Source organism: Alligator sinensis, unplaced genomic scaffold (genome assembly GCF_000455745.1).
Source record: "Alligator sinensis unplaced genomic scaffold, ASM45574v1 scaffold240_1, whole genome shotgun sequence".
NCBI classification, from domain to species: Eukaryota; Metazoa; Chordata; order Crocodylia; family Alligatoridae; genus Alligator; species Alligator sinensis.
The window spans coordinates 2,635,784-2,660,150 of NW_005841902.1; the positions used below are offsets into that span (position 1 = coordinate 2,635,784).

At 41.0% G+C, this 24,367-nt stretch overlaps 1 protein-coding gene across 1 annotated transcript in view; it reads right to left on the bottom strand.

The window, feature by feature from the left end:
- Nucleotides 1-882: 882 nt before the first annotated feature.
- DAPK1 (death associated protein kinase 1) overlaps nucleotides 883-24,367 on the bottom strand; it is a 76,826-nt gene continuing 53,341 nt past the window's right edge. The window contains exons 19-25 of the mRNA XM_006018471.3: nucleotides 23,413-23,635; nucleotides 18,343-18,531; nucleotides 16,530-16,727; nucleotides 9,656-9,794; nucleotides 7,838-7,958; nucleotides 4,222-4,410; nucleotides 883-3,302 (exon numbers count right to left, since the gene is read on the bottom strand). Coding sequence (XP_006018533.1) covers nucleotides 2,067-3,302; nucleotides 4,222-4,410; nucleotides 7,838-7,958; nucleotides 9,656-9,794; nucleotides 16,530-16,727; nucleotides 18,343-18,531; nucleotides 23,413-23,635 — 2,295 coding nt within the window. The 3' untranslated portion in view covers nucleotides 883-2,066. The remainder of the gene's footprint in view (nucleotides 3,303-4,221; nucleotides 4,411-7,837; nucleotides 7,959-9,655; nucleotides 9,795-16,529; nucleotides 16,728-18,342; nucleotides 18,532-23,412; nucleotides 23,636-24,367) is intronic.

Below are 24,367 nucleotides of genomic sequence, written 5' to 3' on the forward strand. Positions count from 1 at the left end.
TCTTCAGGAATGATTTAAAGAAATATAAGGGAATAAGGTACTCTTGCTAATATAAGATGGATTCCTACTTGAGGGGTTTACAACACTATCTATACTGGCAAACTCTATAAGCAAAGAGTTTCATCTATAGGCAAAGCCTAAGCCTCTAACCACTGTGACCATTAGCCACTTCTTTTAGAAACTTGCATTAAATACCATTCTGTAAATACACCATTAGGTGTTCAAGCTGTTTATAATATAGAATTTAATAAGGATAATTTTTATAGTGCAAAGATGCATTAAAAAAATTCTTGTTAAGACTGCTGGTTGTTTCTAAGTCCTAGAACTCCAACTCATCCAGTAATGAACAGTGAAATTAGAAAAAAAACTATGCCCATTATAATAAAGGCCAATCAATTGTTATTAGAGTTCCCCATTTGCCAGCTGGAGGAGACTCAATAATGTTGGGATGCTGCTCTTGATGGCAGACCCACCATTTTCTATTTTATTCTCTGTATGTGCAGATAAAAGGAAAAGTTGTTTCGCTCTACTCCTCTGGCTTATTTTTTAAAAGAAAAAGAAAAGCATACTTCATCTATTGTATGGAGCCTACAGGTGAAAAAACAAAAATATTTTCCCTTCCTCACAGAGTTTTAGTTATTTTACAGAATCATACTGCAAGATGTCCCAAGCCCCACACTCCTACTGCAGTGGGGCTGGAGTGGAGTGGACTGGAAGGTATTCAGAACTTACAGGAACAGCTCAATACCACGATGAGCAAGACTTGCAAGTCTAAAATCAACCCCCCCATACAAACATACAAAAGTGACTTTATTTTTGTGGGACAGAAAATGTGAAGGTGATGAGAAATGAAGAAGTAATGAAAAAGATGCAACAAGCAACAGTTTATTTGTAAAAAATCCTTTAAAATTTTACTACATCTTAAAAGATTAAGGAAAAATAGTATTAATATATATACATACAGTATATATACACGCACACATGCACGCGCACACACATTGCACCATTAATTTTACAAGCTTTTCTGAATAGAAGAATGGGTCTTGTTCCCTCATAAGTTTTAAAGTTCTCATTGCAAGAAACTTTGCTTCCTTTTTTAAAATCTTCAAGTAGAGGAAATAAGCAAACAAGGATCTAATAGCAGAAAACCATTTGCTATGCACAAACAACAATTGATAGCTATACAATACTATTCTGCAGTATTTAGCATTTTGCACGTGTCTTTGAAAACTCCACAATTCATGTGATCTTTTACCTGAGATGTGTTGAAATAATGAAGCGTGACAGTGGGTAGGTTTCAATAGATTTTCAAATAAATCATGGTCCAACTAAAAACAAAGCTGATTAAGTATTATGCATCAATACCCACCATATTGACGTGAAAACTCTTTGTACAATGACTCATTATCAAATGTCTTAAACCACAGAAAAAATACAGAGGCAAGTGCCATTTGCAATGACCAGCATGCAGACAGTTTAAGTGAAACAGAGGTAGTGTCTTTTAATTTCAACAGGATCATTCAATTCAACCACACCCTCTTCTGCAAAAGGCACTCACTTTTTCATTTATAAATATGGTGTTAAAGTCAAGCAAACTGGCTGTAAATGTTGTTGGGCTTTCCATCCCTCCCACCCTACAAATATAAAAGTTAAGCAGAGGACATGGTGAAAGGAAGAAACAGGGAGTAAGAAATACACATTTTAGATCAATGTGCAATTTTTTCTCTTTTTAGGAAAACTGAAATGTTTTAAAAAACAGTTAATAGTACATCTTCCAAAAGTTAGCCTTCCAAGTTAAAATGGCAGTATTAAGCAGCAGCACATTGTATATCCGAAACAAGAGTTGTAGAACACTAGAACACCAGCCTTTTAATAGCTAAAGTAAAAAGCAACAGTTCACAGTTAAAAGTAGGAAGATTATTCACATAAAAAGGTGGTGCTGATGCAGGATAAAAATCCTTTCACACAGAAGCTTATAAATTAATATATAGAGAGCCTCTATTATACTGTAACTTTTATACTTTCTGCAGTTTGAAAGAAATAATGTCCATGCAAAACTTCTGTTCTTACCGTGACACTACTGAACTAATTGAATTATAAGATGTCCCACTGTTACAACTCGAAGCATAGGCTTCTTGGCCATTAGCATCTAAACTGATTTTGAATACAGGCGATGCCTTCAATAAAAAGTCTGCTGCATCTCTGCGGCCTAATTCCCTCAGCTTAGACATCAGGATACCTACAATGCTTTCAGGAGCATTGCTCCATTCCTGCAGAAGGGCATGGACTGGGCTTGGAAGGAAGTCATTATTTGCATTGTACTTTGCAACAAAATCAGGAAGACCCAGGTTCATAGCAAGAAGGCACCAATCCTTGCCCATGGGATCAGGTGGGTCCAAAAGTCTACTTAGTTTTCTCCTTGTAAGAAGATTCAGATCTGAAACATGAATATCCATGCCTAAATTTCCCTGCGAGTAGGCATCAAGACATCCAAAGCACAAGATACTGCTAAAGCTTTCTTTATATCCACCCATGGTGTTGGTCAGTGATGTCTCCTTTTGGCTTTGTGCCCGAAAAAAGTCTCTAGGCTGGTAGATCATGACTGGTTCATGATGTTCTCTTAGCTGCTGAGGGCTAAGGTAATGTTTCACAGTCAGAAGGCCGGGTAATGTTGTTGCCATTAAATTATCAATGGTGCTGCATACAGAATCTAGAAGCAGGCAGCACTTGATCTTCTCTGTTTCCAGTCCTCTAACTTGAACCTCTATGCCCTGACCATGGTTGACTAGCAACACTAAAAGCTCAGCTCCCCGGTTCACAATCTTTGATCCGTTTACCCACAGACGGATATCTGCATCTCCCTCTGTGCTTTGCTGGTGAATCCACCTACAAAGATTCACTTGAACTTTATGAAAAATTCCACAAGGGAATGGGGTGAGGTGTTCCACAGGAACAATTCTTACACCACCATAAATCATGACCTCGTCCTCTTCGTCTGTCCAAGACCTGTGAAGATTGTCTGTCTTGATCAGAGCAGGAATATCCACCATTGTTCCACTGCAAAGGTCTCTTGCACAGATATCCATGGCATCTAAAATTTGGATCAGTTCTTCCACATCCACTGTCTGACATCCGCTGTCTGATACAAGGCGCTGGATGTCCTCTATTGTATATCGACCTCTGTAATGATGTAGGGCTTTTGGGTTCTCCACAGACAGGATTTTTCCGAGGACATTAGAACAGAGCCAGCGAGGATCCAAGAGCACTACATCTTGGACAGTTTCACTCTGCATGATGTTAATCTGTTGGCAAAGAAGAAAGTTACAAATTATCTTATGAAGTAAAGGCAACAGCAGATCTACTCTTTCCATAGCATGACGACGCAATTGCGTAATTAAATTACTAAATGCAGAAAGATAACAATGCGGTTTGTTCCCTTCATGTACTCTTTATGCAGGATCTGGCTTCTTGATTTGCTTTCTTTTGCTGGGAGAATAAGGTTCACAGATTTTTCCAATACTCTTTTAGCAGAAATGCTTTTTTTAAATGCACTTCAATTTTCTATGGACAGACAAAAATATTTTGGAGTAAACTGCAGTTTCTCCTGCACCCCTCAATTTGCCTTAATTTACCTAAGGTTGTTTTTTTTTTTTTTGGGGGGGGGGGGGGGGGGGTTAATTCAGGTGTCAGATTTGCTCATACCTCCAATCTTTAAATAGCACAGCTAGGCCAACAATTTTAGGCATTAAACAAACCTGCAATGACTATTCAGTCATTTTTACTCTTACCTTTCAGACTGCAATATCTACACAATATTGTTGGGATAAGGCAGGATGGGAAATCAAATCAGAATATCTACTCTAACACAGCTTGTTATATGGACTTTTATTCAAATTTAGTTTAATTCACTGTGGCCTTCAAGACAAGGCATCCTGGCTCTCTCTCTCTCTCTCTATGTACACACACACTTTCCTTTTTTTAAAAAATTCCTCTAAGCAGCAGTTTGTTACATTTTTCATGCAGCATTCCAATACCAGAAACCAGAGTTCACAATTTCAGTCATTTCAGATTTTCTTCATTGTTTTCAATTAAACAGAATAAAAGGTACAAAGCCTATGCTCTTCTTCCAAATGGGCAAAGCTTAACTGGATGTCATGCAGAATTTCCAGAAATTGCAAGTAGGTCATCACAAAAATAAATGCAGTTCGAATAAACACTTACTTCTCCTATACTGTGCAACTGCTGGGCAATATGCCGTAGATCTTCTTCGCTGGCTAGTGGGTTAAGCTGATCCTGCACATCGTATACAAACTGTTGCAATGACATCAACTGGTTGGGCCCATTCATTTTTCTCCAAGAAGGAAGGGTGGAGATTATTTTTTCACACAGGTGAGTCATAGGTGGACACATCTAACAAAAGCATAGAAAACATCAATTTAGGGACCTACTTCTGATGTGCTGTTAAACACATGGATTATATTTTTCAGAAAGTGCTGCTGTGAACATCCTGCAAACTTCACAGGAACAGAATGCAGGGTCTGACTGTGATGGATCAAAGACCCCTCCAGTTCTTTGTTTCCTGGAGAGATGGACATTTCAATTTTGCAAGACAGTTTAAGAACAACTTTCTGGTCATCATCACAAATAAAAAGACAAGTCTTACAATGTGAGCCCAGTATACCTGGGAGCACATGCTCTAACTAAATCTCTTGATAAGCTTAAATAATGTCTTTGAGTGAGTGGTATCAATTGCTTCCATTCATTTGGGGGTTTACTTGAAAACCAAAACAATTTAAAATGATCAACATTTCCTTCTTGATCATTTTAACAGAAACATCTAGCTAGTTTCATTAAGCTGCAACCCTCCACCCCACTTCTCTGCTGCTAAAAGCCCCAGCAGCTTCTGCCATGACAACTTCTACAGTGCAACTGTGTATCTGTATACAAAAATCTACAGCACACAAAGCTGAATGATTGAGGGTAGCATAAAACAGGAAATTTAATACCAAGACAAGCACCAAAGGGACAACGAACTTGTAATGCAGTCAGCATATTTTATTCTAGGGCTGTCATTCGCGATTAATGCATTAATCACTGTTTGAATTCATTTTTTTAACACATTAATTGTGTACGTGGTTTTGGAGCCCGTCCCCAGGCTCCACTCTGCTGCCATCACTGCTGCCCCTAGGCACCCCCTATGTCTCCCCCAGCGTGCATGGAACGGCAGGAGGCCCCCTGTGCCCCTGGACGAACCACCCGCAGCTCTGTCCCATGACCCACACCCTGGCCCTGGGGCCCCATTCACCCCAGCCTCTGCCCCACTCCCTCCCTCACCATGGGGGCCTCAATGTGCCCCCCCCTCTTCCCTCCCACAGACTTACCTGCCGGGCAGTGTGTGTGTGTGCGCGCGCGCGCGTGTGTGTCCATGTGTGTGCACCTCTGTCTGTGTGCGCGCGCACATCTCTGTCACTCCCAAACCACAGCCCACCCCCAGCCCTGCTGCTGCCCCTCACTCCTGACCCACAGCACCCCACATCCTGCCAGGGTGTGTGGGAACCTCCCCCAGGCTCCAAAACCTACACATGCACCCACAGCACCTGACACCTTCACAAATTCCACCCCCCACCTCCTAACCATACAATGTACCTACATAATTTTGCATAACTTTGTTTTTTTCTGTGCATAATTTCGATTTTTTAGCTGTGCAATTAAAATTGCAATTCATTGCAACTATTTTTTAAATCTTGCAACTAATTCCGATCAAATTTTTAAATTGTTTGACAGACCTATTTTAGTCAGATGAAGCCTCCTTTTGAAATGTCCACAGAGACACTGCACAATTCCTACAGAACTTAGGGAATATTGCTGCTGGAAAATAAAGTCCCAGACAAAACTTCAGTCAATTTGCCATAGGTCCACAGAACCTTGATTATTTTACCTTGCTCCAACTTGAAAGTAACTTATTTTAGAACATGCACCTAGAAACATTGACACATTACCAATTAATTTATCTCCAACCAAGCAATAGTATTGCCCTGGCATGCAACGATGCACGCATTACTTCCCTGCACAGTAAATGCATTCTGCAGGCCCCCTCCAGTACTCTAAAAATGGCAGAAGCACTCCAAAGGGAGCCCTGAAAGAGTCCAGTACTGTTTAGGAGTGCTACAAAATGAACTGCTTCTTGTTATATATGTATGCTTTATGGACCTTAATTCAGGCTACAAACTTTTCTTAAGGAATATCTTGCCCACTACAATTGCCTTGTATGTGATATTACGCATAACATCTAGCTGTGATATTACAAATAATATAATATTTAAATCAGTGAAAGTTATTAATCCTCATCTGAGACAATTTACATCTTACTAGAGTGGAACACAGACTAGTAATAGCAGGAGCCAAGAGTTCATATTTACACTGGGAAAATTTACAAAGAATTCCTTTGGTGGAAGTGAACAGATGCTAATGCCAGTGGGAATCTTAATGTAGCAAATGTTACAAGGCTCTGGTGTCAGAACCCTCCTCTCATCATCATGCCTGTTAAAGCTGCTGTTAGCAAGGCTAATTGACACTGTGGTAACAAGTCCCACCTCCTGAGACCTGACTATGTTAAAAAACTCCCACAAGAGTTGACAGCTGCTCAGGGGAACTGGTGTTTGCCAGAATGAAAATTCTTCAGCAGAATTCTCTCTGCAAAGCGGTAGGTTGTCATTTCTGGGATAAAGCAGTTTTGAAACTGCTCTTGATGTTAACTGGAAACCTTACAGGTATCAGCAAGACAAAGTGGCACTGAAGTACTGCTGAAATGTATATTAGAAACTTGTAGTTAATCAAGTGTCCATCAAAACAACTCAAAGGTTAAAGAACTTTTTTGGGGAATGATATACACCAAGGTGCTGTGAGACTCAATGCAGAATTAAGGCATTGTACCTTTTAAAGCCACATAAGTGAGAAAAGCACGTCTAAACAGAAGTATTGTCAAATATTTAAGAAACACAATCTTCTTCCTAACTTACAATTGCCATCTTTGACTATAAGAAATGAAGAGGTTTTACTTCTTCCTGTTTCCATTTCTTTTACTTTTGGCATTTTTCTCACTTTGGGCAGTGCTAGATAAGACTTCCTGGTTCAAATGAATTAATATATCACTGATAATACACTGATGGTTAGGTTGCATCTTTAAAAGAAAAAGTAGAAAAGGCGTTTCAAATGTAAAATAATGGGAATCATTTCCATACTTGCAAGGAAAGATTTTTTGTGGGTAATATCTTTTATTGGATGAACTGCATGATTGGGATAGGCAGACAAACTTTGAGCCTTATTTGATATGATAATGATCTTTTGAATATAGAAGGGTCTGCAAGTTCACTAGCAACTGAAATGTGTCTGTGAACAGCCATCAGGGAATGCTCTTCCCTTCAAAAACCCAGACCTCCATGATGTATGGACCAAGAGCCACTTTAATGAAAGTATCCAGAGTATCTTGTGTATCAGTGCCTCCATGCTGAAAAATGGTGGTGGGGGTGCTTTAAACTAAAGCTTGTCAAATGAACTTTAAAGTGCCGCTGCCACCATTTTTCAGTGCAGGGAGCTAATACATGAGACGCTGGAGTCTTTATCACGCTCTCTGCCACAAAATTACCATGCTCCAGCAGAATTAATTAATTAATCAATCACGTCTGCTCTGACTCGCTGTAATTACAGCACATTGGAGCAGCCTCGCTGCATGTGTATAGGCGCCCCCGAGAGTCCTGTTGCAGAAAAACTTCCCAACATATCCTCAAATTGGAGTTCCAAATGCAGCTGGCCTCTTTGACATTAGCACATTACTTACAGAAATGACTTGGCTTCTTAACTCTTGCAGATGATTTCGCAGAAGCTTCATATCTTTAGAGCCAGATGCTCCAGCATCCAAAACAAATAACTTGTCTGAAATTTGAAGATCATTTCCAAACCTAAGAAACAGCCGATACATTCATTTATTAATTTATAGTCCTAAACCAAACTTTAAAATTTACTTATCCAGATGTTTTATTCAAAATAATTAACTTTTTTTCTTTTCTCTTTAGCTTAAGGGAATCATAAAAATAAAATTAACAGAAAGTGCAAAAAATTAAAGTCTGGTTATTATGAAAGGAGAATTATTAAAAGGAGAGAAGTTACTAATTATTTGTATTTTATTCAAGGTAAATAGAATTGCTAAGAGCAGATATCACTCACTTAAAAACAAAACAAAAAACCCTAGGAAAAATGGTGTTCCTGAGATAAGAGGTACTTGGATCAGAACAAAGGAATTGCAGGTAATGGCAAATATACATTTTGTTATAAATATGAGGTCATCCCGCTTGGTAGTTTTTATTTAAAATAGTTTGGATGTTGGTTTAATACAGGCAACTTTTTCCATTACCCTCACACCTTTTAATATTTGCTAACATTTCTTTTCCCTTTTTGCAAGCATAGCAATGAGATATATTTATTGGTTGCAACTCCAAGAGTTGTACCCCGGTACCCAATCACTGCTTATTTCAGTAGAGCAGGACATTGTGCTAAATGTTAGAATAGAAGTGTAACGTGTGGCTTGCAAGAAAGTATTCCCTTATGAACTTATTGTGAATGTTGTTTATTTTACTTTCTAAGACAAAGGCCATTGACAGACATTCATTTAAAAGTTGCGATGAGATATAATCCATGATCCCAAAAAAGTGTATTATTTTGGGGGCTGGCTTCCTTTTTGTGACACCATTAATTGCCTGAATGTATGGCTGGATTACTATTTAAAACAGGCAACCCCCACTTAGTGCTCTTGTTTCCTGAAAAAAAAAAGAGCATTAAGCAAAACGAGTGTTAAGCGAAACCAAAAGTTTTTGATGACCCGAGATGGTGACAGAGTGTTATAACGACACTTGCTGAGCGCTAAGTGGAATCAAGTATCCCTTTAAAATGACTGATATAGTGAAATAGCGCTAAGTGAAACAGCATTAAGCAGGGGTTGCCTGTACATGAACAACAGACTAATCGTGTCTCAAGTGTAACATCTGCTGGGGTCTAATTTGGGAAAACAGTTAAATGCTGCCTTTTCATTCTCTCCAAGAATTCACAATGGATGTCAGTAGACCTTTCCAAATACACTGATTCTCTTCTTTCACACTCTAGGCTCATATCATCCATATTGCCACAGAACCCTTTAGAATATATAAAATCCACACAATCAATACTTTAAAAAAATTATTGTGCATCTTGACTACAATTTAAGGTAAAGACTAAAATTCTGCTGTTAACTCATTCCATCATTTCCATGCAGTACAACTGCACTGAACAGTCATCTATTTTTCTGATGCTGTTATAATACTACGGAACTAATGTATAATCCAATCTGTTAGTACTGGTGTTTGGGGCATGTTCTAATCTCAGCAGTGTAAAAGTTACTGAGAAAAGGCGACTTGCTCATTTTGAGCACCAAGTGTTTCACTCTTACACTGAAAATATCTAGATCAGTTACAATATAGAACAGCTCTAAAGCATGAGTTTTATTTACGTGTGTACCACTTAATATTAATTCCAACAATACCTCTTAATTTGACAGCAAGCCTTACTATTTCTCATCCAGATATTGTATTTAAAACTTAAAAAAACTACAGTCTCCTTTTCTCACCTATTTCTGATTTCTTTCAATAATGACATATCTTTGTCATAGCCAAACTCTCCTCCAACAGGGCGTGGAAGGTTCACAATGTCAGCATGGGTGGCCACCAGAACAACACGCAATGGATTTTTCAGCTTCCCACCGTATGCTACATGAGAAAGAAAAATACACACCCAGAATGAAGAGATGTCACAGACAGTGTACTCTTATTGTACCATTGGAGCAGAGATGAATTTTATGCTACTGACATATTAGTTGCTTGTGAAAATGCATTGGCCAACTTCACAAGCAACCCGTCATGCTTCTGTGTTAACTTAGGGTTGATATGATCTTGCTTACAGTCCATTAGATAGCCTAGATGAATGCTTGCCCAATTATGAATAATGTTAGAATTGCTATAATGTTTCACTTTTTTTTTTTAAATCAGGATAAATTATTGTTACTAAATAAGACCATCTATGTATCATCTATTAACTACATACTGTAAAACTGGTTAGGAAAAAAAAACATTTAAGTTAATAACAGTAGGTTCTTGCATGGGTCCCTGATAATATTTTGGATGGTCTTCAGTACCACAGAAACATCTTATAAACAAAACACAGACAATCTACAACATTCATACAGTAGTATGAATGCTACTGTACAGTACTTACACAAACAATGAACTCTCAATTTAGGTGAGAGTTAAGTAGGAAAGCCTGGGAAACCATGAAAAAAAATGAGAAAGAGAAAGATACAAATGGCATATGAATGAAGTGACAGTACAGAACACACATTTAAACAGCCTGTTCTCAACTATATTTCTGGGGGGGGGGGACACAAAAAACAAATCTGCCAAATTTACAAGTCACCAGGTCCACTACAGTTTCACTCCATCCTTACTCTGGTTTAACTTTAATCAACTTCAGTGGAAAGTTAATAATCCAGTGAAGACTGAATAAGATCAACAAAACTGGATCCATTATGCACAAAAGTCCTTTATGTCTACAAATTAAAAGTTATCATTCTGTAATTCTATAACCTTTAAAGGAATATATAAAAACATACAGCTACCAAGCTTTTTCCTGGGTTTTTATGAAGGACTGAATGGAGAATTTACTTGAATCCAAGATGATGCTTCTCTCTCCAATTGACATGGTGGGGGAGAGGGAGCTCATCTTAGATTTGAGTGCTGGTGATCCTGTGGCACCTATCTGCAAGTGCAGAGCAGGGAAAGCACAGGGTTGTCCTGGAGTGCTCTGGGTCACACCTAGGCACTCGGGGCCATTATCCTGCAGAATCAGGTCTCTGAAGTCCTGGGAGTACCTGCCTGGGGTGGCTGGAGAGTGTGGTCAACTCAGAGCTGCTTGTGCTCTCACCTATTGAGAAAAGAGTCACCTACTACAAAAACATGGCACAAGCTATTACTAAGAACTGTCACACATTTGGGGTGTAACAAGGGGCAGGGACATCTGTTTGCAGCCTAAGGATTTTCAGCAATGGATAAGCTGCATAATTATTGGTTATAGTTCAATGAGAGCTCTTTACATATAGTGCTAATTATTTTGGAAGAAGGATGGACCCTCTCAAGTTTGCAAAGAGTTTACTGGGAACAAGAGGAGGAAGGGGAAGAGGAACCAGAAGCCAGGCACCAGATCCTACTCGGGAAGGTGAGTGAGCCAGGGCTGTACGAATAGCTCGCTGAGTGTTTGTTTTATGGGCTGTATGTTTGGGTGTGTGCTCTGAGCAGCTGGGATTGCTGCTAGCTGGGTGATTGCTGCTTACCTCTGACAAAAGCCCTAACAAGGGGGGAGCCAATCTAGGCCCAAACAGGTATATAAAAGATGACTCTCCGAGCGACCAGGGAGCAAACAAACAGCGCAATTTGCAAACAGGTCAGTCTGCTGCCCCCCTCTTTGAAGGGGATCTTTTAAAGGTAAGCTCTTTCTTTGATTAAGAGTAACTAACCTACCCATAAGTGGCTAAAACTCAGCAGTTAGACCAATACTTAAGCCCCTTACTTGACTAGAGTCCAGAGCAAGGGGGGTTCGCTAGGGAGTTTGAAATTCTCTCGCCTTCCTTCACTAAGCTTGGTGAGAGGAAGCAAGTTAGCAGGAGAAAGGGAACATTTCAAGACCAAGGAGCAGAGAACAGGCCAGCTTACAGGGGAGTTTGCTAGGAAAGGTCTACTTGGAAAGAGGGGCAGAGAGTCAGTGGGTTAAGAAACCCAGAGAAACGGTTGGAGGACAATTGCAATGCTAAGCCACTGCCACTGCCAGCTCGTTCTCTGCTTGCACCTGAGGCATCTATTTTGCCAGGACCGCTTACCAATGAGGCTTCCACCCAGGTCCTAGTTTGGTTCTGTGGAGACTCTGGTTTGTAGGTTCCTTCCAATGACAGCCAGGTGGGGGAGTGCCAGTGATGTGAGCGGTACCTTACGGTGGTGTCTCTCAGGGAACAGGCAAGAGAGCTACAGGAGAAGTTGGCAAGGTTGTGAAGCATCTTATGCCACGAGGACTTCAACAATTCAATCCTGGAGAAGAGCTCTAGGACTGCAGAAGAATGACTGCCAGAGGCACTGCTAGAGAAGAAAGAGGATATGGACTCTCATGAAAGGTGGAAACTGTAAGCCTGTGACCTTTGCATCCCTGTGACAGTTTGTCTGGAGAACAGATATGGAGCCCTAGCAATAGAGGAGGAGAAGCACTTTCTGTTGGGATCAAGGTTGGGAAGATCAAGACCACTACCACCAAGAGGAAGTGACAGGTGGTGGTAGTTGGAGACTCCCTTCTGTGGGGGACAGAGGCATCCATCTGCTGGTCTGACCTACTGTCTTGAGAGGTCTGCTGTTTGCCTGGGCCTTGGATCCAAGATGTCATGGAAGGATTACCAAGACCTATCTGACCCTCTGACTACTATCCCATGCTGCTCATTCACATGGGCAGCCCACATAATACTGCCAGGGCAACCCAGAGCAGATTAAAAGTGACTACAGGACTCTGAGTGCAAGGGTGAAGGGGACAGGGGCTCAGGTGGTGTTCCCTTCAATCCTTCCTGTCAAGGGAAGGGGCCCAGGCAGGAGCAGATGTATCCTGCATATCAATGGATGGCTAGGAAGATGGTGTTGCCAGCAGGGTTTTGGTGTTGCCAGCAAAGTTCGACCTTGAGATGTTGTTCCAAGGATTGCTAGGAAGAGATGGGATCCACCTGACAAAGAGAGGGAAGAACATCTTTGCAGATAGGCTTGCTAACCTAAGGAGGAAGGCTTTAAACTAGGTTCACCAGGGGATGGAGATCAAAGCCCTGAGGTAAGTGGGGAGGCAGGTGACCTGGAGGAAGCACAAGCAAGAGGGGGCAATGGGGGAAGAATTCTCATTCTTTCTGAGAAAGCAGGGCAATTGGCTAATTACTTCATGCGTCTGTGAGCCTGGGAAACAAGCAGGAAGAATTGGAAGTCAGTGGCACATGTGATGCGATTGGAATACCACAGACTTTGTGGGATAGCTCGCGTGACTGGAGTACTGTTATGAATGGGTACAAACTGTTCAGGAAGGACAGGCAGAGGAGAAGAGGAGGAAGAGTCATTCTTTATATAAAAGAGCTCTATGACTGCTCATAGCTCCAGTACAAAAATGGAGATAGGCCTGTTGAATGTCTCTTGGTTAAGGTCAGAGGGGAAAGCCACAAGGGTGATGTGGTGGGTGCCTGCTATAGACCACCAGAACAGGAGGATGTGGTAGATGAGGCTTTTTTCAAACTGCTAGCAAAAGTTTCCCAATAATGGGCCCTGGTTCTCATAGGGGGACTTCAATTACCTTGACATCTACTGGGAGGGCAATACAACAGTACACAGGCAATCCAGAAACTTTTTGGAGAGTGTTGGGGACAACTTCCAGGTGCAAGTGCTGGAGAGGCCAATAAGGGGCTGTGCTCGTCTTGACCTGCTGCTCACAAACAGGAAAGAATAGGTGGGGAATGTGCTAGTAGATGGCAACTTAGGCAGCAGTGACCATGAGATGATTGAGCTCAGGATCTTGAGGAACGGAAGGATGGAGAACAACAAAACAAACACCTTGGACTTTAGAAAGGCAGACTTCTACCCACTCAGGGAACTAATGGGCAGGATCCCCTGGGAGGCCAGTCTGTGGGGTAAGGGAGTCCAGGAGAGCTGGTTGTATTTTAAAGAAACTTTACTGAGGGTGAAGGAATGAACCATCCTGAAGTGCAGGAAGACTAGCAAGCATGGCAGAATGCCAGATTGGCTTCGCAGGGAACTCTTTAGTGAGCTAAAACATAAAATGGAAGCTTACAAGAAGTGGAAGCTTGGACAAACAACTGAGGAGTAGAAGAGTATTCCCTTGGTCATGCAGGGATAAAATCAGGAAGGCCAAAGTGCAATTGGAATTACAGCTAGTAAGGGATGCGAAGGGTAACGAGAAGGGTTTTTATAAATATGTCAGCAAAGGAAGATAAGGGAAAATGTGGGTCCCTTACTGAATGGGGAAGGCAATCTAATGACAGATAATGCGAAAAAGACTGAAGTACTCAATGCTTTTTTACCTCAGTCTTCATGGGCAAGGTCAACTTCCAGACTACTGCACCTAGCAGCACAATTTGGGGAGAAGGTGAGCAGGCTACAGCAGTGAAAGAACAGGTTAGGGATAGTTTAGAGAATCTGGACATGTGTAATTCCATGGCCCAGATGCAATGGATCTGAGGATGTTAAGGGAGTTGGCTGATATGGCTGCAGAGCTGCTGGGCACTATCTTTGAAAACTCTGGGTGATTGGGAGAGGTCCCTGACAACTGGACAAGGGCAAATATAGTGCTCATCTTTAAGAAAGGGAAGGGGGATCCAGGGAACTCCAGACTGGTCAGCCTCACTTCAGTCCCTGGAAAAATCATGAGGCAGGTCCTCAAGCAATCCATTTTTAAGCACTCGGAGAAGAAGGTGATTAACAACAGTCACAATGACTCACCAATGGGAAGTCATGCCTGATCAACCCAATTGCCTTCTATGACAAAATAACTGGCTTTGTAGATGTGGGGAGAGCAGTGGATGTGATATACCTTGACTTTAGTAAGGCTTTTGATACGGTCTCCAACAACATTCTCACATGCAAGCTAAGGAAGTATGGGCTGGATGAATGGACTGTAAGGTGGATAGAAAACTGGCTGGACTGTCAGGCTGGAAGGGTAGTAAACAATGGCTTGATGTCTTGTTGGCAGCCAATATCAAGTGGAGCGCCCCAGGGGCTGGTCCTGGGGCTGGTTTTGTTCAATATCTTTCTTCATCAACAATCTGGAAGATGGGATGGAGTTCACCCTCAGAAAGTCTACAGGTAACATCTGCTGGAGGGCAAGGCTAGGATCCAGAGTGATCTAGACAAACTGAAGGACTGGACCGATCCCATGCACCAGTACAGGCTGAAGGCGGACTGGCTAAGCAGCAGCTCTTCAGAAAAGGACTGGAGGGATTACAGTGGACAATAAGCTGAATACAAGTCAACAGTGTGCCCTTGTTGCCTAGAAGGCTAACAGCATACTGGGTTGCATTAGTAGCAATGTGGCCAGCAGATCAAGGGGAGTGATTATTTCCCTCTACCCATCACTGATGAGGCCTCATCTAGAGTACTGTGTCCAGTTGTGGGCCCCCCACTACAAAAAGGATGTGGACAAATTGAAGAGAGTCCAGTGGAGAGCAATGAAAATTGTTAGGGGGCTGGGGCACATGACTTATGAGGAGAGGTTGAGGGAACTGGGCTTCAATATTATATTTTCTGCAAATTCTTGAACTTTTACTGTCTGAACTTCTTGTATATTGTTTCTTATAATAATTATATTGGTATAATATATATATATTGTTTCTTATAATAATTAGCCTTGTTTTAACCCTAAATGGAAATGAACAGCCCCTTAGATGCCTGAAGTGGAGGAAGCAAAACCAATGACGGCTGGCATTTGTTTTGTGAATAAGAATATTTCCTGGTAGAAAGAATGTAGATATTTTAACTTGGAATGGACACTTTGATATCCCTTGCCTGATGATTCCACAGTAGCTTTATTATTTAACAGGTGTTCTTCCCCATGTAGCTCTAGCGACCTATGACAGTTCTGGCTGATAAAGTCAAGACAGATCTGTGAGGGTTGTGTTTTCTAAACAGTAAGGGCCTGTGAATGTATGCTTCATTGCAATAAAAGCTACATTAGTTATCCTAAAATAAGTGAATTTAAAAAAATAAAGGGAGGATTAAATCAATTGGTATGAATCTCAACTAACTCACTCCAAGCTACATGTGCAATGGAAACATTAGATAGTTGATGCTGTTTAGAAACCAAACAACATTTGATCAGGTAGTCAAGGGACATTTACTTAAAGCATTGGACTCCATTTACACTGATACACAAAAAAGTTGAGAAAACAAAATTTCAAACCCAAACACAGCTGTAGCTAAACAGGTCTGGACAGAGCATGCAAAGAGCTTTAAAAAATGTGATTCTCATTTAGTTGGGGTTGGATTTAAAAACAGAATTTAAGGTTGTTTTCAAACTTTGTTTAAAAGGTGTAGGGCATCTGGAACTTCTACTGAGCTAATGAGCATGTCAAATATCTGACTCGACAAGAAAGATCCAAGCTAAGCTGCTAGAGAGAAATCAGAAAACCATGTTACTGAAGTGCCAGGGTAACTTCAGTGGGTCAAAATAGTGTATAAAGCCGTAGTAAGGCTCTCTGTTCTGCAGTGGCCTACTACCTTAGCAGGAGAATTGTATTTAAAAGTTGAATGTAATATGATACAGATGAACAAAGACAGGACAGGACTCACTGTGTAGATTTTACAGAGGAATCAAGTATCAAGTTTTTTCTTTCCCCCACTGAACGTGTATAAACACAGAGCGTAACATACCTATGGGCTCCTCAACTGGAACTAGCGATTTCAGGAAACTGAGCCAAAAGGTCATTTGGTTTAGCTGGATTTCATAAGGTTCCTCAAGACTGAAAAGCACTATGTGAATTGCAGTAGGATCATTTGCAGCAAAATAATCATAACAGCAGAAATATACAGGGTTCCCAGAGAATTCCCACACGCTGAAATCACCAACTCCTATAAAAAAAAGGACAGATATAAAATAGGTAAACCACCAGATATAAACCCTTCATCCACAATGGCAGACAGATGTTGGCGATGTCATATGGGCTATATGGGACACATTCTCTCTCTGAATGCTGGGACTGGTAGGGGAGAAAAATTGTGCAGTAAAGGGAAACAAGAAAACTGAAGGGGTTTTAGAGAAGCTCAAGCACTGACTCTTCGGTTTACACCAGGAGAAAATCCTTTTCCAGGACTGACAGGAGGTAGCCATATGTAAATGTCATAAATCCTGTGCACTACAAATTAAATTGGTCCTGGCCTTCTACCGAAGTGATAGATATTAAACCTCTCAGGCAACAAAATCTAGCAGTAAAGAACTGGAGAAACACAGCCTCCTGTTTCTTCTCTCACCTCTAGAAATAAAATTGAACATTTCTCAGATTACCTTTTTTCTGATGTATAACAGTGAGCATCAAAAACACTAAAAAGGTTATTCAGAAAACAATCCTTTTTGGTTTATATAAAAGTGAAACTATTGATATTGTATTCCTAAGAGGCAGATAGAGTAGGCTTTGAGAATCACAGTTGTTTGTATACGAGCATTTTAAACAACACAGGTACTGTTGCACTGTTTTCCTGACATCTGTTTCTACTGTCTGTTAGTTTCTTACATTCTCTCACATTGAGTCACCCCTAGTCTTCCTCACTGAAGCTGAAGGCATACCCACTTGTATTATTTTTAGTTAGCAAATTTTGATTAAAAAAACTAGAAGCCTTAATTGTGCAGTGAAATTTTTCAACAGAATTGTCACTTCTCATTTTCAGAGGGGTTTGCCTATTCAAACAATACAGTTGGGACATGTTAACAAGAACAACTATTCAGAATTCACTCAGATGTGCAGTTTTCAGTTATGCCAAGACATGTGCAAAGGGAGATGTCTGATATCCAATCCTGTTAAAATGATTGTGCTAAAAGGGAGCATTATTTTGGAACAAAACCAAATGTTGACTTTGTATTGGTTTCTCAGGGTACAAGGCAACGATATCTCAAAAATATGCTTGTGTACATGCTAGGTTTATAAGTATACTCTCGTCTCAAAGAAAAAAGGTTGGTTATTCCCCACACAGCCTTGAAAGAACTGATATGGGAATTAAAATATTACCTTTATTCAGAGTTTTATTTGAGAGGATTGTACCATCTACTATAGGGCAAAAAGATGAAAAGTTCAGCTATAAACTCTTTTGGTCAAGTCCAGTGACTACTCATTCATAAGGCATTTGGCATGGCTATGATGGCATGCACATAACAATTTCTGGTCCAAAACAAAATTTTTGTCCTGTGTTTCAGTCTAAAGCCCACCACACCTTAAAGAAAAAAAAGCCCAAGAGACACATGCTCATTCACTCATCTTATGCTTCTGATGTATTCAATTTAATTGCATGGGGTTTATACAAGTTTACTATAGTTTAATATAATAAAAAATAATCTATAAAAAAATGTATGTAACTTAAAAAATGAAGTATGTGGAGCTACTAGACATGTTCAGTGTAACGTCAATTATAATATTTAAAAACGATACTATGATGTCACATAGAATTAATCATGATAATGCAGTACATTAATTACCATTCAAGTAGGCATTTTGAACATCGATAGCCTTGGTAGACTGGTCATCTGCTGAGCAGTGCGAGTGGTGAGATGGTGAAACAAATGCTTCTAACATCCCCTTGGTGAGGCCTGGCTCAAACATCATGCTCCGACTTCTCACACTAACATTTTCACAACCAGGATAAAGATTTGTGATGCTCACTGAAACTGGGCCATGAAAGAAAAGAAAAAAAAAGGAGATTACCAGGCATGAAGAGTTTACAACCAGATGATTCCAAAATGAATGTGCTGGGCATGAAATTTTTGTTATCATCCTCATCATTATTATTACTATTTATTCTCCTACCAGAGGCACCCAGGACACCAGTAGCTATGTGGAATTCGCTTCCTTAAGATTTAAAAAGGAGCTCCTGGCAACCAGAAAATACCTGTCTCTGGGACCAATTCAGCACTTTGGCAAAATGGTTCTGAGTTGTCTCATTAGACATAAAAGGCCTTAAAAGGGGATGAGAGAGCTGAAGGAAGAGAGCAAAAGAAAGAATGCATGCACACAAGAGATACAGAAGGAGAGAGGAAGAAAAATAGCAAGAAAAAAAAATGAAAAAAACATAATTCACCTGAGTTTTTCCTCATTTTCTCTCTGCTGATATTACCCTACATGTGAAGAGAGAACACTTCCACGTCTCCCCACACAAGAAACTATTGGACAATTTCCAGTTTGCTCAGTTTCAAGAGTATCCATGGGATGGGCAAATACTTCTCATTTTTTACATTAACCAGAGATACCATACACATGATTATTCTGAGTAGAGAAACAGCAAAATACCAGGGCTGGCATGTAGATTGTTAACACTTCAAAGAAATACAGGTGCAGTGGAAATATTGGACCAAGAAAAATGCAATTATGGAACGAAAGTGTTCAATTGTCGAGGCTTGTCTAGTGACAAAAGCTCTCCTTCAACTGGAACAAAGATGCTACAACTTTATAGGATATGCATATAAATATATAATCAGTGCATACATGTTGTACACATGTATAGCTATTCAACTGATAAACTAAACCAGCATAACCTTATTCTGATAACTGCATCTCACAGTGGCTAGCAGATAAACTGAAAGGGGAAGGAAAACGTAATTAACAGTGAGCCCCATCTAGTGGAGAAAGGAAAGAATTCCTTCTGTATTATATGGAGGGCTGGGTTATGCAAACCATTAAAAAAAACAAACACGTCAGCAATATAAATCGCCCTCTACATTTGCCCTTCTACTATATTAGTTAGATCTTTATATTGATATACGTTAAACACTTGATAAATCAAAACTTCTGAACTACATAAACCAAGTTAGCCACAAAACGTTATGCAATGTATGAATTATAATAGCTTAAAATATCCATCTGTTCAGGTTATTTGTCGTACCTAAAGCAAGCAGTGGTATCGGGTTTTATTTTATTTTACATTGTACAGAATGCTCTTCATTTAAAAGTTTAAAGCAAACACTAAAGTGCTACAAAGAAAGAGCATATATTGGGCTATCATACTTTCATTTTAATATTATGGATTTAGATTTGATGCACCTAATTAGCAGGGATCCTGGTTTTCTCTGTTTAATAATCATAAATTCTCTGATTAAAACCTCCAAAATTCGCAATTAAAATGAAACACACACACACACACACACACACACACACACACACAGGTATCAGTTGAACACAATATTTACATTTACAATTTTAAAGCAGTTTGGAAGCCTACCAGTGCCTCAATCACAACAGTAAAATATATTCTAAATACCTATACATTTTGGTGTTTGATTTTGGGTTTTCTTATGATGGAAAAAATCAGAGCTCCCCCTGACCCCTTCACTCACCAGGACACAGGTCCAGTTGTCCCCACTCAATACTTTATGGTGCTGAGCAGCCCTGATATGCTGGTGCCCTCCCCATGCCATTTGCCCCTCACTCCCAAACCACAGCCCTTCAGACATGCTGGTGCCCCTCACTCCCCATCCACAGCCCCCTGCCACCCGAGCCCTGCTGAAGGGGCCCCCAAAGGCCAAGGCTATGGGGCCAAGGACCTAGGTCCGCAGACCCCTGCCCCCAGCAGCAGCATCTAAGCCCCAGCTGCCACCCATGGGAGAAGGTGGCTGCTGCGGCCCCGGTGGGGAGTGGAGCCCAGCTCCCCCTCCTCCATGGGCAGCACAGTCGGAGGAGCCTGTGAGGTGGGCAAGTGAGGGCTGCCCACTGCAGGCTTGGGCTCCCCAACCTGCTACCCTCCCTTTGGGGCCTCTATGGCCCAGTGGATGGGACCCAGTGCAGCAGGGCAGAGTGAGGCTGGGTGGAGAAGCTCCGTACCGCCACCAGGAGTCCTGTGCTGCCATGGAGAGGCACCCTGTGACCCTCCCCGCAACAGTGGAGGTGGCAGTGTGGGGTTTTGCCTCCTGCTGCTGCTGGGCAGGCAGGGGAAGCCTTGCCATGGCAGTATGGGGCTTGCAGCAGTGGCACCGAACTTCCCCTCCTGGCCCTGCTCTGCGCTGCCGTGCCAGGTCCTGCCTGCTGGACTGCAGAGGCCCTGGCGGGGAGGGCAGCAGGGCGGGCAGGCTGAGCCTAGAGCAGACAGCCTGTACCTGCCCCCCATTCACAACTCTGGAGGGCATGTGCTCAGCCTGGGAGTGAGCGCAGCAGTGGGGAGCCAGTTCCCCCCACCCCATCCTGCTCCCTGCCGGGGCCCTGTGGCCATGCTTTCCAGCCCCGGGCCCCAAGCCCCATCCACTGCCCTGGCTGGGCAGCATCCCCAGTCCTGCCCAGTTTCCTCCATCCCTACAGAGGCCTCCATTCCCATTCCACCCAACTCCTTCCCTCTGTTCCCTTTTCCCCTCCGACTTACCTGTGGGAGCTGCTCTCCAGGCTGCCTGGTGGCCCTGTGCATGCATACATGCACATGGCAAACCCTGCTTGACTACCCTTCTCCTGCTCCCCCCAGCCCCTTTCAGGCTGGAACTTTGCCAGCCTGCAAGGGGAAACCCTCCTTAACCCACATTTTTCTCCTTTAAAAAGGAGAAAATTTGGGTCTCTCTTTTTAAAAAGAGGAAATCCACATTTTACCCAATTTTTCCATTCTGAATGGAAAACCCGGATTCTTTCTAATCAGGAAATTTATAGACCTGGTCTTCAGTTACTGAAAGCTTGAGGATTTTTTTATTTTATGCTGTGCCGTAATATATATTCCTATAAGGCAGGGATTGGCAACCCACAGCCCACAGACTGGTTCTGCCTGTAAAGAGACTGCATCTGGCTCTCAGCAGCACAGGAAATTACAGCATGCTCCAGCCATGGCAGCAGAGGTGGCATCTCCAGGGTCCTAGTGCCTACTTCTCTACAGCCTCTGCTGATCTCTGTGGAGGCTGTAAGGGGTGGAGGAGAAAGCTGGCGGCAGGCCTGGGTTGCAAGCAGCAGCCTACAATGGCAAAAAAGGTTGTCGATTCCTGCTTTAAAGGGGTCAAATATACATTTGCCTAATATGAGTTGCAGCTGCTGTAAGAACCATAAATTTCAGTTTTATGACTTTTATGACTATTATTGCACATGTAAAATGCCAAACTTCTTTGAACTCTTTCTTTTGAGAGTGAAAGAAAGAGCGACTTGAGGGCAGATGAACATGACTTTGCAGCTGCTGGGTCATATCTCATTTGTTTGAGAGAGAGCAGCCATATTTACTCTTTAGGGCCATCCCTGGAAAGACTACTGAAGGTCTTTTTAGATCAAACACTGGCATGAGTCAGAAACGAAATTCCTTAGGTCAACTTGGACCTGTACAATCTTGGCCCTGGGCAGGGTTTCACATTTCAGTCTTCATCATCTCCTTGTTTGTTCTCAACCACTTTTTCAACTTAGGATAAACACAAGAAATTTCAGTTTGAAGGATGTAGGAAGCATTCATACTACTGATTTGCTCTTAAACTTCAGAACTTAGAGCTTAATTTTCAGAGTTAAACAAGCTCCTACTGTAGTCAACAGGAGCTGTAGATGCTCAACCACACTATAAAAATTAGGCTACTTACACACCAAAATATGGATTTCAGGGCTTAATCCTGATGAACACGCTGGACCCAATCCAACAAAAAACTTAAGCACATGCTTAAATCAAAAGCACAAGTAGTTCTCTTTTGGACAGAAGTGTTTGGTCCCATGTCAAATGAAGTTCTTTGAATTCAACTTAAAAGCGCTCGTTTGAGTTTTGGTCCTACAGTCCACCTTGGAAATCACTTTGTAGAAGTTATATGTTATCTGCCCTATACTGCTTTGAAACCTTCACTTCAGCAATAAGCTAATTTTATCCATATAATGTAGATGCATCTGGAAGTGTATGTGTATTTAGGTGACCAATTTTTAGGTGACAAATGCATAAGGTCATATATGCATCTAAGCCTCATCTTGGTTTTGTTCTGAATGTCTTGCCATTCAGTTTAATACGAACAATATCAGGTATCTGATCCCAGAACCTCTGGCTCATGTAATGGGTAGAGGTTATTCTTAACACTATAAAATTTCTTCTGGGATATGAAGGGTAAAAATGATTTTTCTTTATCACATGCAGTTACAGGACACTATTTTTGCAAATGGTTTCTTATCACTTCCTACCCGAATACAGGTGCTTTTGAGAAAGAGTGCACTGTTTAGGATAGGAAGCACACAGTACCATCTAAATGTAAAAGTAAGGCAAGTGACTGCATTTTGCCTAACTGGAAAATTGTCTGGGATGCTGAGATTTAACACCACTACTTACTTACAAACAAATCCAAGAGTACTTGTGATTGGTTGTCAGGTACCTCATCTGATCACCACAAACCTCACATAATGTAAGACAGAGAAGTCCTTTTTTGTTAATCTTACACTTCAGATTCATAATTGATCTTACACTATCAATTCAAAATTCTCCTGCTTTGGTTTTCTGTACAGGCATATTCATTCTATATTTTTATGGTTCAAGTTAACACCGCTTCATTTAGAGTTATAAGCATAAAATCTAGATAAAATTCCATTAAGATAAAATGTTGAAATGCTACAAAATCCGAAGCCTTAAACAATACCTGATGGTTTGGTAGACAAAGGTGATGGTGGGAATCTGGTCGAGTTAGTCGAGGAAAGCCTTGGCCTACGTCTTCTAAAAAAGCTCCTTATTAGACCACACTTGAGAGATTCCACAAGAGTAGTTTTCCCAGATCCAGAGTGTCCAAACAGCTTAAGTTTTATTCTTGGCTGTGGGTTTTGAGTAGGTCTAAGTTGCTGAATAAAAAGCCCTCTATGTGTATCCTAAAATTCAAAAGAATAACAATATTGCAATAAAAATTCCAAGGGTTGAATTTTGAGCTTAGGCATGACTTGAAATACAATAGATGCCTCTATCTTAGTGGCTGACTGTAAAATAACCTGATACTACTGCACAGTAGTGCCACGTAGCAAAAAACATGATGTGACACTACTGAGGAGTAGTATTAAGCTACTGCAGAGTAGTGTCACAAAAAGGTGTTTGCCGGCACTACTGCACAATAACTTGAGTTACTGTGCATTTATTTAGTACTTCGTTTATACAAGTACTAAATAAATGAATAGTAACCACTGCACAGTACTGTGTCGTGTAGATGTGATCACTGTTCAGTACGTGAGGCCCATTATATTTACTACCCCTAAAAGAGGAAAAAATAAAAAGAATACATCTGTTCAGCATTAAATTGGCTTGTTCTATCACAAATAAAATAAAAAATGTAAACATGTAATCATTTTTTTCCCAATAAAATTGGGAGATTTGGAACAGTTTCTAAATCGCGTATTTCTGATTATACTGCTGATCAATATTAACAATGTTAAGTACTATGGAAGCAAGTTCTTAAACACCTCCTTCTATCAAAATATAATAACTCTCATTATTCTTTTTCTAGAAAGGAAAGCGATAAATCAATATTTCACTGTGTCGTTCTGCTTTAAAGTGTGGGGGCAACTGGTAATCAAGGAAAAAACCAAGGAGATGAAACACTACATTTTATT